A 16,903-nucleotide genomic window follows, 5' to 3' on the forward strand; every position below is an offset into this window, starting at 1 on the left:
TCTATTGGGTGCGGGGGTTACCGGGCTCCGCCCTTGACGAGGAGCTGACAGCGAGCCCCTACTTGGTAACCCCGTCGAGCACATGCTCGATGGCGGCTCGTTGGAAAGGCATGGTGCCCTCCCAACACCCCCCACCAACCAAGCCGGAGTGAGGGCGCACACTCCCCGCGCCGCCGCCGCTGTTGTTGTTGTTGCTGTTGTTGTTGCTGAACCGTGAGGAAGAGCTGCGGGGAGGTATTGGGAGGTCCTAAACTTCCTAACGGTGCCATACAATCACATTCTGGTGCAACGAAGAGTCACAATTAATGGAAACGAGTCCTTAACTGACATAGACTAAGAATAACTAGCAAGATGTCCTATAGTTGTCTACGTGAGATGCGGTGGACCCGGATGCGACATTTAATGGGGGAAATAGGGGGAGGTCGGGTCTACAGAGTGTTGTTTACAGAAAATGGGACTAGGGAATGGGGGATTGGCGATAGTTGGGAAGTATGGAGGAAATAGGGGAATATTTACAAGCGGATATGGATGGATGCCAATCTCATATCCGCAACAATATATTACATTAAAAAAGACCTCAATATTTGATTAAAAGGCAATTCACGTGGCCAATGCACCAGAGCTCATGGAATGCTAAGAGGGAGAGACGATTTATTGAAGGAAACTGACATGTGATGAGACCTGGGTGATCGTGATGATGTGATGATGAGACCATCATTTCAGACCCGAATGAAAGTGAGCCAGCATGGAGTGTTGACAAATAAGTTTACGAATGATGGAGACATAAAATCAGTCACTTCAAAACGGCCAAAAAGGCAGAAAGGCAGAAAGGCGACAGGTGTGCTGCCACATCAATTGGACAATTATGCATCTTGAGAAGTACATGGAGTTTTACCAAGCCCCATCGTTTATGATTTAAAAGAATAAAAACTCCACATTAACTACAAACTAACTCTCATAGATAGGGAGGTGCCAGAAACAAAACAAAGCCGGGTCGAAAAAAAAAAACAACGGGACAAGTGTGCACTGAATATTCAAACATGCAAACAAACATGAATACAACAACAACAACATGCATTTTAAAGGCCATTTTCCCTGCGAGAGCGGGGGTTAGCCTTGCGGTCCCCATGACAATCTTCTCCATTTTGCCCTATTTTCTGCATCTCTCCTTGTTAACCCCCTTGCCCGCATTTCTTCTCCCACCATCTTTAGCCAAGTCTTTCTCGGTCTTCCCCGTCCTCTACTTCCTTCTACATCCATTTCCATCACTCTTCTCAACCAGTCACTTTCATCCTTCCTCAACACATGACCAAACCATCTCAACCTGTTCCTCTTCACAGCATCAATCACAGGCTCTATTCCCATCATCTTTCGCAATTCATCATTTGTCTTCCTCTCTCTCAACGATACTCCGCACATCCGTCGAACCATTCGCATTTCCACCCTTTCCAACCTTCGTTGCTGCTCTACGTTCATTACCCATGTCTCGCTCCCATAAATCATAACACTTCTCACACATGCAGCAGACACCTTTCCCTTCAGCTTCAACGACACTCCCCTCATCATCAGCACGCCACTCAATTCCCGAAACTTCTTCCATGCACATCTCACTCGAGCAACCGTTGCCGAGTCTGATCCACCTTCTCCATTCAGCATGTCTCCGAGGTAGCAAAATGTTTTCACCTTCCAGCTTTGCGCCGTCTCCAAGATCCAACTCAACATTTCCTCCATCTGCAGCTCCCTCTGTGCACACCTTACATTTGAATGTAGCTGCCACACTGGTTAATGACCCTCTCAGACCACTACATTTTTGATGAACCCACTCAATGCACATTGTACATTGAATGGAGTTCACTCCGACACCCTTCCTACACACAGCACAGGGCCACTTCCCAGTTCTTTCCACCTCACCACATGCTTTACCACTTGACATCACCTTCGTCTTTCCGATATTCACCTTCAGACCTTTTGTCTCCATACATTCCTTCCACGTGTTCATCTTTTCCTTCAGTCCATCCATACTTTCCACAATCAACACCAGATCATCTGCATACAACAACTCCCACGGTAAACCCTCCTTTACGTTCTGAGCCAGCACCTCCATCACAGCTACAAATAGTAGTGGACTTAGTACCGACCCCTGATGCACTCCCACCTTCACCTCAAACTCACCACTGTTACGTCCTTCGTCCTTACAGCTATGCGCGCTCTTTTGTTCATTGCCATCACTACTCTGATCAACCATTCCTCCACTCCTAACTTCCTCAATGCCCATGTCAATACTTTGCGTGGTACCCTATCGAATGCTTTCTCCAGATCAACAAACCCAAGAAACAACATCTTCCTCTTCTCCATGTACTTCTCCTACAACTGCCTCACAATGAAAAGCGCGTCTGTCGTTCCTCTTCCTGGCATGAATTCAAACTGCATTTCGTCGATCTTCACTTTCTTCCTTATCCTCCTCTCCTACACCCTTTCCAATACCTTCATTCCATGCTCCAATAACTTTATCGCTCGGTACGAGCCACACTCCAGAGGGTCACCTTTCCCCTTGTATAGAGGGACGAGGGTACTCAGTTCCCAATCCACTGGAATGCGGCCTTCTTTCACCACCAGATTACAGATCTCTGTCATTCTCTTCACACCCCAACTTCCTGCTGCCTTCAACATATCTCCCACAACTCCCGTCGGCCCTCCCGCTTTTCTACCCTTCATTGCTTTTATCGCTTCCTCAACTTCCTTCTCAGTTATCTTCTCTGCCGGTCCTAAAACTGGGTTACTCTCTATGTTGCCATCCCATTCATTCTCTGTATTCAACAGCATTTCCATATATCTTTTCCATCTTCCTTTAATTCCATCTGGGTCGACAACGATTTGTCCCACTTCATCCTTCAAGCAACTCACCCCCATCACATCACACCTCTCTTTCGCTATCTGCTTTGCAATCCTGAATACTGCTTTCTGACCCTCTTCCGAATCCAAGCGTTCTCCGAACATTTTCCTACATGCCTCCTGTGCCTTTGCTACCTCTTTCTTTGCAGCCTTCCTGGCTGCCTTATAACTTTCATGCTCTGCTGTTTCTGCTCCCGTACCCTTCGCCTTCTGCCACTCCTTGAACTTCTTCCTCTTCTCGTCAATCCTCTTTCCAACTTCATCATCCCACCACCATGTTTCCGAGTGCCTCGGTGGTCCTTTTGTCCATCCACATACCTCACCAACGGCTCCCAACAGACTAGCTTTCATCGACATCCAACCACTTTCAAGCTCAACCACATCATCCTCGACCCTACTCAGCCTCTCTTTTAATGCCTCCCTTAGTCACCTCTTTCAACCTCCACACCTTCATTCTCGGTTGGTACTTCACCCGCCGAGCTCTCCTCGCACCTTTCACCCTTACGTCGCAGACAACCAAGTGGTGCTGTGAAACAGCCTCCTCCCCTGGGATCACCTTTGTGTCCCGGAGGTGCCCCCTATCTCGCCTACGCACCATCAGGTAGTCAACGGTTGTCGTCGACCCACCTGACGTGTATGTAACAAGCTTATTATCCTCTTTCTGGAACTGAGTATTACAAATCAACAATTCAGCTCCATCAGCAAACTCCAAAATCCTTTCACCTTCTCCATTTCTCACACCATATCCGTAACCCCCATGAACTCCGTCAAAACCATCCATACTCCTTCCCACATGTCCATTTAGGTCTCCTCCTACCACAACAACTTCCTCATCTTTCACGTTTTCCATCAGCTTCTCTATCGCACACCAGAACTTGTCCTTTTCTTCATCGCTTCGACCAACCTGCGGAGCATATCCCGAGATGACGTTCACCAAGAGCTTTCCAATCATCATTTTCACCATCATCAACCTATCACTCACTCTCGTCACACTCACCACACTGTCTACAAACTCCTCAGAAAACATGACACCAACACCATTCACGCCCTCCAGGCACCCTTGCCACACAAACTTGTATTTCTGTCCCTGCCTACCCTTCACCATTCTCACACCACTTCCCTTCCATCTTGTCTCTTGCACACAACATATGTCCACTCTTCTTCTGACCAATACTTCCACCACTTCTCCTGATCTCCCTGTCATTGTCCCTACATTCCATGTCCCAAACCTCAGAAACCGATCTCCACTTCGGGCTATACCCTGCCCATATGTAGTTGTAATTGTCATGGTTCCCTTTTTGAGGCAATGTTTTTATGGCCGGATGCCCTTCCTGACGCCAACCCTCTTAGTCGTCTTTTACGACACGCAGGGATACGGTGTACCTATTCTTATCCAGGGTACACACCTGTTTGTCAAACAAACATGAATATTCAAACAATATTCAAATATTCAAGAAGGGTGAAAGCAAAGAAAAAGCGGTGCAATCGGGGATGAGGAATGGGTGCGGGGGGGGGGGGGGGGGGGGGGTGGATGGGGGAAGTGTTCGTTACAAACTGCAACTTTGAGGGAATAAACATCATAATGAATTTCAGTGTTGCTCCCTCATATACTTCTGTGGAATAGCTTTTTCTCAAACCTCTCCCTGGATCTTCAGAATCTTGGGACGTTTCAGGTCCCACACGTTTCAGGTGTGGGAAAGACACACCTGCTTTCTACTTGTATGGACTCTACCTTTGCGTCCTTGGCAGAAGAGAGCTGTGGCCAATGTGAAGCTGTCATTTCACTAAAGTTGACAAGCCATTGCCATGTCAGTATCCAAAAAAATAAAAAAAATAAAAAAGTAAAGACCTTCATGAGTCTCACTTACTCATTTTCCTCTCTCCCACCCCCACCCCCCCCCCCCCCCCCTTTTTCTGTATTTTCTGACCGTTGTCTCTCCGTCTCTCTCTCATCCTTCAAGAACATAATTGCTTATACTGTGTTTTCCCTTATTACGATTTCACTTTGTATTGTCATCAGAGCAGTAATTGCCTTAAGCAGTTTGTAGAAGCTATTTAACTTCTGTCGTCCTGATTGGCATTAATTTGCTTGTTTGTGTTTTTCATCTTCAAGTATGTTCTACAACGAGCAATGTTTTTGCACAATTGGAAAACAAAAATCCTTGGACCGCAACCCAACATGGCAACATTCAAGATTCGAAAAGCAAATCTGAGAAGTTGTCGTCATAATCATAGTCTAATGCTTATTAGACTGGGCCTAAATTCTGAATCGAGCCCGTTAGTTGCATCATTGTACTGAGCCACGGGTGTGCAGCGTCCCCGCACGTCAGGGCAGGAATTTGCAATTTTCCACTGGTGTTACGAACAAATGAAAGATACCGTGGGATCTTCAATGTCCACTAACTAAGGCTAGCAGACGGGACACCCGGTTTTAAAATCCATCCGAGCGATGGCACACACATTGATGAATTGATCTGTGAAGGAAGATTTAAGGTTAAAAAACTTAAAAGTCACTTTGCACCGTAAATATACAACAACATCCAGTGACATCGGCTTATATGAATGCTTCTAAAGAATCAGACATGAGCTCAAAGATTTAAAAAAGAAAAAAAAAGAAGAAGAAAAAAAAAGAGTTTCATACATTCTGAGCAAATAATGCTCATCATAATTAAAATCAATCATGCATGTTAGAGACATGACAACAGCTATATATATAACCATCACCTACATGGCTTAAAAAATTTTCAACACCTCTGGTTTTTCTTTCTGTGCATTATCACAAGGGGGCTCAGACTGAGACTTAACTGGGAATTAGAGAAAAATGTTTTTTGGGGGTTGGGGAGTTACAAGAAATACTGAAAACAGATTAAAGCTATATTTTGATAAGATAAATCTAAAAATAGTATTTGCTCGAAACCAGGCTCTGGGATATCTAGCCTGGGATTGATTCCTGACTCGGCTATAAACTGTTGGATTTGAGGAAGGAAGAATGTACAGTAATTGATCATTTCAGCAAAAATTTAGTGAAATGCATGAGCGGCAAAATAAGTCAAAACAGAAGAAATAAAATACCTTAAATGGTCATTGGTCTGCCGTGAATAAAAGTGAAGCTGATGTTTCGGGCTTTACTCTTCCTTGGAGCAAAAGTGAAAGGGATTGAAGCTTCACAGGCAGGGTGTTGCATTTAGAAAGTCAATCATCCCTAGGATGGATGTCACGCCAGATATTCCGTCTGCCAGTTTTAGTTGGTGAACATAGAATATCCCACGGTGTCTTTTATGATGAGTAGGTGAGTTATCACTGGCATCCTGAATAAATTACAAAAAATTCCCTCCCCTGAACTACCCCTGCAAATGCAAAATCAAACCATCCAGTGTAACCACTGCTTTGGCAGAGGCTAAACCTGTCAACACATTAAATATTAATATCGTTATGGATCCGGGGGACGGCACTCCCGTTAGCAAGGGGGGGTTTAATCCCCTCGTCTTGTTAAGCTGGCCGTCCGACCGGTCCTGGGGGTATGACGTCATGCCCAGTCAGTGCTGAATAGGGTAGTAGGCCAATCCTTCCTATGATCTAAGTACCAGCGCCTTCCGGTACGCGAGGAAATACTCCCGCCCGAGCCGCAGCGTAATAGGTGGATTGCGCCGAGCGAAGCGAGCCGCGACGCGGGCCGTTAACAAAAGACTAAACCCGATTGTAAGCGGTTCGGCCGAAATCGCGCCATAGGTACTCAATGGGGAAATCACTAAAGCGATCGGATGAGAAAGAAGCCAGAGAATAAGAAGGAACAAGGATTTATTAACTATTATACAAAAACAAAAACCAAAGAAGAAGGGAACGAAAGTAATTTCCAGGGCGAAGAAGAAGAAGATACACAGGGCAATTCTTAAACACTCTTACTTATACCCAGGGACAAGACAAACAGAACAAACTCACGTACACTAATGGGGTTTTCAGTCAGGAATGGCGGGAAGGATGAGAAGGGCAGACAGTCCACAGAACTGGTGGGCAGGGAGGTTCGGGAATCGCGGCACGCCGTTGGTGGCCCACTGGCACGCCCTCGCTCTTTGTTCAGCAGGAACCCGATCGTCAGCGCGTCTCTCTCCAGCGCTCCTTTCTCATGCATCTCCAACACTTATCTCGTGCTCCCTTCTCATGCGTCTCTTGCACCTCCTCCCGCGTCTCTCGTGGGGGGGCCTCGCACCAAGGGTTTTATAACCACGCCCTTGGAACCCTCTCGAACTCTCCAGACGTTTCGTGCCACGCCCTATCAAGCCATGCCCACCGAGCCCTGGTTGGTCGTTAAGGGCTCTCTGACTACACCTTTGACGATGAGGTGGTGCCACGCCCGTGCTCTGGCGGCTCCTCCCTCCCCCTCTCTCCGAGATGACCTTGTGCGTAATGGAGTCTGGGGCGATGTAATGCCAACGAAACAGCCCAATTGTTACTGGCACCTTGCAGAGAGGAGATGATTGGGGATAATTGAAAGGGGAACTATCTTATTTGATTGATGCAACTTAGAGTCAACTATTGGAAACACAGCCTTACCTGAAACACATACTAATAACACAACTATGGCGATCCTAAAGTGTCCTACGTGTTGCTCGTGGACTAACCAAGGTGCAATCTTTAATTAACAGCCAATTAAGGGGACATGTACACAGGGGTCATTTATAAGGGAATTTACTACTAAATTTACATGTGAAGGTTCTAAAAACCGTAACAATATATATGTATATATATTGTTATGTCTGGGGGTAAAGCAATATCTAGAGCCAGATGTATCTGTGTGGGTAGGTATCCGACTGTCGTGATAGGGAATCTACCTGCAATAAGTTCTGTGTGTTTAGGCGGTTTGTCGGTTAAGAAGTATACCTGTGGACATACCAGGATGTTTGTGTGTTAGATAGAGTAGGGATTAAAGATAACAGCCCCTGTGTGTCACACTTGGTCATCAAACCTTTGTCCCTTATGGCAATGCACACCTGTAGACACTTAGTTAGGTCCCTAGCGCAACATTAAATAATTCCCTTCCCTGACAAGGACTTCGAAAGAGAACAGGCAAAAGGAAACCAAGCCAGGACACCGCCGATGATGGCCGCCGCCAGATACACCTCCGACAGGCCGAGCCACATTGAGTGCCATGCGCTATGACCACGCTACAGGGAACGAGTGATGGGCAGCACGGTAGGCGCGGACCTCCAGCCAACGAGCACGAGAGGCGCGAAGCTGGAAGGTCCGGTGGAAGGCGCTGATTGGGTGGCGCGCCAAGGCTGATGTCACCGGGGAGGTTATTTAAGGGCGCCCCGAACGCCATTTGCTCTCTTGGTGCTTGGACATCATTCGCTCTCTTCTTGTTTGACTCTTGGAGATCCAGCAGTTCGTCTTGCATGTCCGGCGGTTCTTGCTTGCGCAGCTTCTCTTGCAGCACGTCCTTCCCTGGCTGTCGTGTGCCATCGGTGCTTCTGAAGCTTGGAGTGGTGTACGGACCTCGCGGGCGTTGGCTCGCCATCTGCGTGGTGCTTGGAGCCGTGCTCGGTGCTGTGGTGCTGGAGCGAGGGACCTCGTGGGTGCATCGGGGCCGAACGGAGCCATGTTGGACGGCAGACAAGACAAGACGAGGGACAGATATGGCCGCACGCACCATTTTACACGACGAGACAATTCTTTTCCTTCAATTCGTTCCTGTGTCTGTTGTTGAGTCTGGTGTGTGGGATCCCAGTATAGGATTTAGTTTATTTGATTACCGTCACGTTCATTGTTTCGGGTTCCGTTTAATAAATCTTTATTTTTGTACATTTGAAATCTTGTGTTTGTCGAGTTCGGTTCATTAATTCCCTGAAGGATCGAAGCCGCGGTCGGCACGCTCCAGGTAAGTGCTTTTGCCGCAGCCTTCCATTTCCCTTCTTCCTCCCGCGTTTTATACTCAAATCCGTGTTCGGTCGTCGCCCCCAATTAGATCCGTTTAGATCCATCCGCGGTATTAACCTAAAGGTATATGTATGTATGTATGTATATATATATATATATATATATATATATATATATATATATATATATATATATATATATATATATATAACTGTAAGAAATAGTAGAAACTCCAAAGTACGAGCAGGGCGTCTCATTTGTATTGAATAAATAATCGTTAGATTAAATAAGACGCGGACGTAGCTTCAGGACGTCGATCTTTAATTGTCGACAAGCTTTCGACCAACAAAGGTCTTCTTCTGAGTCAGCCCCAAGTTCAACGGAAGACGTCCGAGTCTTATTTAATCTAACGATTATATGTATATATATATATATATATATATATATATATATATATATATATATATATATATATATATATATATATATATATATATATATATATATATATATATATATATATATTGTTGCGGAGATGAGGACTGTATTTTTTTTTATTGTGTGCTGTATTATTATTATTATTATTATTATTGTTTATTCTGCGCCCCCCTACCTCCGGAGCTGTGTAAAGGTGAAAGGGCATCCCATAATTAGTCCACAAGCATACACATCAGCCAAATAATAGAATACCCCTGTTTAATAGTTATCTCTTATTCTGTGTTTTAGAGTAAGGCTGTGTCTCCCATTAATTGAAGTACTCCATTGCACCAGTGAAAGAGAATAGATCCCCTTTCCTTCCCATCCCCAAAATCTCCATTTCCTTTTACACCCCCTTCCGTCATTGCCGGGCCTCGATTCTCAATTACCTCCCCTCCAATAACCGCCATTGAACATGTGCTCGAATCGGAGAAGAAAGGCGTGCCCGCCCGTCGTCATCAAGGGGGGAGCCAGAGGGTCGCGCGACCAACCAGGGCCGAGGTGAGCACCCCGATGGGCGTGTCCAAAAGGCCGGCGGCTTAATCGCCGGAGGCGCTATAAAAGGCGCGCACGCAAGAAGCAAGTGAGTTAGTCGTCAGAGGAGGGTCAGTGGTTGCGTTGGTAAGAAGTCGGTGGTGAGAAGTGGTGGCGTCGAGTGGTCAGTGGTTGCGTTGGTTGCGTTGAGTTGTCGATGGTGAGGAGACACCAGGGCCAAGAGAGAGAAGGTGCCAGGTCAATTACCAGCAGTTGCGCCAGAGACGGCAGACGCGCCCTGAGGTGAGCCAGAGAAGCAGCTTTGGCTCCACAAGCAGCGTTGACTCCACCAGGCAGCTTCAACCCGTTACCCCGCGGGGACCAGATAGCGGTGGCATCGGTGGCCGTCGAGGTCCAGCCGACGTCCCGTGCGGGATCAAGCCCGAACCATCTGCCCCAGCTGAACCTTCCCATTCCTCCTTCCAGCATTCATTCCTGCCATTCCATCCTTCTTGTGTACGTGAGTTTGTTCTGTTTGTCTTGTCCCTGGGTATTAATTAAGCTTGTATAAGTTAATAATTGCACTGTGTCTCTGATCCTTCTGTATATTATTTTATTATCTTTCCTTCTCCTTGGTTACTTTGAGCATGTAAATAGTAGGAATAAATTTAGTAGTATTTCCAACCTTTTTGTCTTCTTCTTCTTCTTCTTCACATCCGTGTCGCCTTTGTCTTTTCCCTATTGAATAGCTGCGGTGCGATCCGGCCAACGTTTGGGTTCTAATCGGGGAGTAACTGTTCGGTCGCGGAGCCTTCGCTCGGCAAAGTAACATCTAAACCGCGATCAGTAACAATATATATATATATAGTTATGGTTTTGCAATAAAGAACACCCCCTCTCATTAATTCCACGGCAACATGTAGCCTGCAGTAGTCAGTTATTTCTTATTAAATGTAAAGATTAGCTCCCTTCCCATTGTGTAGTAATTAAAGCAGATATGAGTTGAGTTAGGCAGGATTCCAACCCCCTCGTATTGGTGAAAGAAGACGTTGTTTTCATGTGCAGGGAGGCGTGGCTAAAAGAACAGTCCACGTGATCAACGGCGACAGTGATAGGCGGGGCATAAAACCTTCCAATGAGAGGTCGTGGAACATTCCAGAGGGAGGCAGGGCTGAATGACCGCACATGACCAACCTCGACCAATGGGAGGCCGTGGAACCTTCCAGAAGGACATTCCACCCAATAAAGGCCTGTGCCCATCGTCATTCGAGCTCTCTCTCCTCGTTCGTCCTTCAAGCTGGCTGTCCTACCTGCTGGTTCTAACGTGCTGCGCTTCTCCTTCGTCCTCAAGCTGGTTCGTCATCCGTGCTGACCTGACCTTCAAGCGGCGGAACATCCTCCTTCGTGCTGTGTGCCGGATCGAACCGTGCGCCACGCGCGGGAACTGCCAGACCAGAGAGAGCGTCTGCACGTCCCCGGTACGAGTTTAATCAGTGTGATTCATTACCTGTGTATGTGTGAGTGTAACAGGCGCCTATGTTGGGATTTAGATAGGTAACAATTGTAAAGTCTGCTTCTCGTCCTTTATCTGTGCTTTTTGTATATAAAACGTGTACATTTAATTTCCTTTCAACCTGCGTGTGTGCGTCCTTTATATTAACCCATTGACCCAGCATCGTTTGAACCAAATTTGATTGCTCGATTAGGTCCGTATATCATGCAGGATAACGCCGCGACCCACACCGTGCGAAGGTGTGGGAACGCGAAGGTTCAATCCCCAGTCTTCCCGGCCACATTGTCTCGCAAGGTATTCGGGTCGTGACCAATAACCCTTCGACCCGTGATAGGGAGATTGGCCCCGTCGACCCCGAGTTTCGTCGCGGCCGGCGGCCTGTGGCTGTGGAACCGGTGTCTGAGGGGAACCGGGGACTCCACCCCCCCTTAGTACGTCGACAGACCCGGGATCCTCAACTAGAACAGCACTAAGGGTACATAGTCTCGCCTCACGCATTCATTCTGAACAAAAATACCATCGTTAACTGAAAACGCTAAAATCATGGCACACTACTATTATGGCCCATATTTGGGGGTGCCTGTGTGCATCATCACCATCATATTTGGGGGTGCATCATCCATGCACCTTATTATGTCATAGTTTCATGGCATGGTTTATGAACATCATAAATTTAATTCTTCACTCACATCGGGTCATAGATCAGATATATGAAGTTTAAGATTTTTCAGACAAGGATTTCAATTCAACCAATTACGGCTGGAATACCACTGCACCAATGATGTCATCGTTATCACCTTATATACTGCATGGGGAGTTGATGACATATACCAAGTTTCAATTTTTTTCATTGTGCAGAGTTTTTCCTTTAAACCAATATGGCTGCCATACCATGTGACCTATGATGCCGGAATTAGCAATAAAATATTCTCGATGTGGAGGCCCTCCTATTTATAAAGTTTCGCATTGATTGGACAAGTGGTTGTAGAGAAAACCATTTTAAAAGTGAAAAGGTATTGAGGCAGATACACATACGGACAAGGACATTGTCTTGCATCTCCTTTGGGGTGAGAATAATAAGGGCTGGTCACTGTCTTACCCAGACATCTTGTTTCTCGGTGATGGGCAGGTTAGAGTAAAGATCCAGAACTTCGGGCGCACGATAAATGGGAGTCGTGTTGCGGGCAATCTACGGCAAAAGATGCAGGGAAACTGTGCTGGCAGCTATAAAGACAAAGCAAAACCTGTACTTTAAAGAAAGATGTGGAGCAGAAAAGAAAGCTAAAATTTTGCGGCAGACCTCCTCTTCCACAGTCGCTCGCCGTGCTGCGGACCAGCTGTAGTTTGGGGAGTGACGTGCTGTGGTGGCGCTGCCAAAATCGCAAAGCTTGATGGTTGCTTGACAACTCAACAGGAGGTTCTCAATCTGTTGATAATGCAGGAAAATAAGAAATGCCATTAGAAAAAAAGAACTACACAAAAAAACAAAAAACAAAAAACAGTTTGATATTCACCATCTTGACAAGGCAAGAAAGTACCATTTGCGATGTCATATGACATAGCCCAAATCCAGGCGAAATGTCTGAAAAATTCAAGTTTCCAAGCATAATACACACATGAACAGACAGCCTGGACTCCTACACCATAGATATAACAGACACAATCAACTCATTCAATTTAACAACCTAGTACGGCACTCAGTAGAGCGCATACCTCTGCCAGGATGAACAGTTTACGTTTTGTATCCCACTGATAGGCCAGATCTGGATCCGGAACCGAACCAAAATCTAATCGGCTTGTTCTTGTCACCTTCCCAAGTCACCCACCAAGTTTTGGCATAACTCACCCACAACTTTTTTTTGGTATGTTGTTATATATAGTTTTTGGCCGTATCTCTCAATGGTGAAGAATCAAAATCTCATGATTTCATCCTTATCACACACCCAACCTCTCCATCAAATTCCTTCCATCTCCATGAAAGGAAGCCCATGGCTCCCTTTCCAGGGGAGATTCAGCCATAGAGAGCACAACTTAAGGTTAGAGCAAGCCCCCGATGCCTCATGACGAGTTTGGTCTGGATCTGTCTGGTGGTTTCTGAGAAAAATATTTTTGAATGAAACACCAATATTCGGTACAAACCCCCCATGAATTCTGCTATAGGTGGTGCATCCAAACGGGGAGCACAACCCCATGAGACCTTGCTGTCCGGATGCATCGTACCAAATTTGGTCCAAATCGGTCGGGTAGTTTCTGAGATGCTTTAGTCATATGTTAACGGACATCCATACGGACAGAGGGCCGGACACTGGGACCCACTCTATGAGGTTATTTTGGAGAAATAACCCAATAAATAACCATTTTGCAAAAATTAGAAGCCATACACATGGTGGACACAAAAAATTAAAATAACAATTTTTTAACCCCTGAAAACTCATTTACTGCCCCCGCCCCCCTTCCTCCTTCGTCCATTCATCAGCATCTATTCATCAGTGAACTGCGTCCACTTCTCCTCCCTTCATGTACATATCTAGATGGGCCTTTTTCTGCACAATCACCGACTTTCTCAGCTCAGCATACACACTTGCATAGCTAGGAAGTATCTAAGTTTAAACAAATTGCACCACAAATTTACGTGATAACAAGGTCATCAAGACAAATAGGAAAGGCATAAACAATCGGAGCTAAGTAGAGTAATCGGTGTGACACTCCACCTGTCTCCATTCAGACCGACGTGTGCCAATTGTAAATGAGAAATAACTGATTAAATGTCTCAACATTTTAGTTCAGTGTTGTCCGAAGTTCATCGGGATGTCAAATTCACATTAAAGATTACCTCAAAATCATGCCACGTTACTTTTCTTTGGTAATAAATCCAAGCTCATTTTTGGTAATCCAAAAATGTTACAAAATAATAATGATAATAATCACACTCGAGGTTCGAATTGCCTTATTGATGAATTTATGACAAACCTGCTTCTTACTTAATCTCCGCCTCTCAACTAATTTGAATACTCAAGACAATGGTGGTACGTACACCCAACAGAACATATCAATTGCATTGCCCATTTCCTTCACTCCCTCCCTCGTCTCAAATGCATATTGTATATAAACACGAGGAGATTATGTTTAAATCCATGGATTGTCTGTGGGAACAAATGGGGCAGGATTGCTGAAGTGAAGAGGATGGATAGGACGGTGTGCAGATTAACCGGACGGAAGGATTGGTAAAGAACCAGCTGAAATGGGCAGTGCACCATTTCCCTAGTGCGGATGGAGGAAGATAAACTTCCAAAGAGAGCAAATGTGTTGAGAGTCTCTGGGCCAATCACTTTCACAACGCAGAAATGTCGATGGTCTCTGTCTTCTACAGCTTCATTCTGGTCTTGCACCTTCTGCCCTTTCCGTGCTGTCCAAATTCCCCAGCCCTCTCCCCCTTTTCAGGTTTCTGCAGGGCATACGCAGTCTGTCAGTAACCCTCTCCTGGTGAAACCCCTTAAACCCACAATCACTGGTCACTTCCACTCATTCGTTCCTTTTTTTTCCCTGCTTGTGGAACCAACTTCCACATCCTCTTCAATCCCATTCTTCCCTCCAAGGCTTCAAGACAGCTGTTCACCACCATCTCAGGTCACACCCCATCTACAACCAATGACCCTTCCCAACACACCTCTCTGCAGGTTTCCACATGCCTCAGTGATTGAGAGTTGTAGCTGCATCCATCGTGTTCACCCCGTGACCTTCCTTTGCTCTTATTCTTCTCCGCTTCCCATACTTCTCAAATTCTCGCTCAATTTTGTCCCTAACACTGGTGCTGTTATCCCTCCCCCCCCCCCCCCCCCCTCCCCAACTCTTCCCTCTCTTTTTGCGCTGTTACATCCTGATCCGCTCTATGTTCTAGCTCCTCCACGAGACTATGTGCTATGTGAAAAAACAACAATAACAACTAGAACTACACTCAGTAAAGTGCATACTTCCATCTGGCTGAACAGTTTATGTTTTGTATCCCACTGATGGGCCGGATCTGGATTTGGACCTGAACCAAAATCTAATCGGCTTGTTCTCGTCACCTAACCAACTCGTCCACCGAGTTTTGTCATAATCTATCTACAACTTTTTGAAATATTATTCTATACAGTCCATCGTTTTTGGTCCCATCTTTCAATGGTGAATAATCACTAAAACTTATAGGATCTGGATATTCACCAAAATCTAATCAATTCATCCTTGTCAAAGATCGAACCTGTCCACCAAATTTCGTCTGAATCCATCTCACAGATTTCGTCTCACAGACAGAGAGATGCGAAAACATAACGTCCGTTCACCTTCGGTAATGGAGGGAACATTAACAACAACAAGGTAGGATGGATATCAAGGGGTAGACTGTGGTTGAGATGGGAGGAACATGTGAAAAGAGATCTGAGAAAGGTGGAGGTGGATGGAGTGGAGAGAGATGGCTGGTGGATGATCGGTTCCAGTGGAGGAGTGTTTTGGACAGAGCAAAGCAGCAACTCAAGTCACAGCCAGCCTCATCCTCCATAAAGGGATTTTGAGGAAAAAGACATATTGTACAGCACGACACTCATGTGAAACTAACAACCTGTTGTCCAACCATAAACAATCCCCCAGCTTGTATGTGCACTCACGACCAAACTGAAATCTTTACGGTAGCCTTGGAGTAAACGCCTACAGGAAAGAACCAACATCCTCAAAAATAAATAAATGCAGAATGCCGATTCATAACGCGTGCTTTGGTGTGCAAGTGTATAAAAATAAATGACAAAATGGGGAACAACTCCATATTCACAATGATCAGGAAAGCATACATATTTTGGAGTCATTAAATAATAATAATAACATTTGAAGCAGAACATTTAACTCTTATGAATGAGGCAATGACAAAGTTGAATTAGTCCTTGTGAATTTTTTTCATTGGAAATTGCATGTGAGCAACAACTCCAAAGGTTTCGCTACATTACAATATAATGCTTTTTTCCCGTATACAAACTCCATCTATCCGAATTGAAGCAATCCACCATTAGGAATTGTTCCAACAATAATGAAGGCCGACAGTTTTGTGTAAATACTTTGAGATCACGGTGGGTGATGGGAGGATTCTGTCGATGAAGATGTTGCACTGCTCGGCAGGTTTGATAAAATATTTTTAGTACTGTGTCACTGGGCAAAGGTCCACGACTCTCTGCTTGCTTCAGAGCTTCGACAAGTTGGCCTGTAGTGGGTAAAACAACGGAAGAGGAGGAGGAGCCACATTAGATAAAGTATAAGTGCTCATGGCAAACATCAAATCTAAAGCAAGTCAGGAGTCAGAAATCGATTTTTCACATTGAAAATAATGCGAGACGTTACACAAAACGACTGTACCACCCACATCATCCAGCATTCCCAAATGTTGCAGTAAACACACCCTGGCAAAGTTCAGTAAGGATGAGGAATTCTGCCTTGCCAGTGTCCGAGTCCTCCTTTCCGACAGAAGCTGCAGACACGAACTGCACGATATTTGCATGGCCGGACAGCCGACGCTGAGATGTGGTGTTAAGGGACGGGGCAAATCGGTGATGTGGAAAGCAAACCTGAGATCTATTCAGTGGGCAGTTAACCTCATGTCCCTTCCCACGAACTGTTAAACCCACGCTCCCGACGAGTCATGATTTGCGA

At 45.6% G+C, this 16,903-nt stretch overlaps 1 protein-coding gene across 1 annotated transcript in view; it reads right to left on the reverse strand.

Annotated features, from left to right (window-relative positions):
- GAK (cyclin G associated kinase) overlaps positions 1 to 16,903 on the reverse strand; it is a 150,560-nt gene that overhangs the window by 122,206 nt on the left and 11,451 nt on the right. Inside the window, exons 4-7 of the mRNA XM_068108230.2 lie at positions 16,653 to 16,767; positions 16,315 to 16,457; positions 12,531 to 12,656; positions 12,330 to 12,419 (exon numbers count right to left, since the gene is read on the reverse strand). Of these exons, the coding sequence (XP_067964331.2) occupies positions 12,330 to 12,419; positions 12,531 to 12,656; positions 16,315 to 16,457; positions 16,653 to 16,767 (474 nt within the window). The remainder of the gene's footprint in view (positions 1 to 12,329; positions 12,420 to 12,530; positions 12,657 to 16,314; positions 16,458 to 16,652; positions 16,768 to 16,903) is intronic.

The sequence above is a fragment of the Myxine glutinosa genome, chromosome 2, assembly GCF_964187855.1.
Source record: "Myxine glutinosa chromosome 2, kmMyxGlut1.1, whole genome shotgun sequence".
Classification (NCBI taxonomy): Eukaryota; Metazoa; Chordata; class Myxini; order Myxiniformes; family Myxinidae; genus Myxine; species Myxine glutinosa.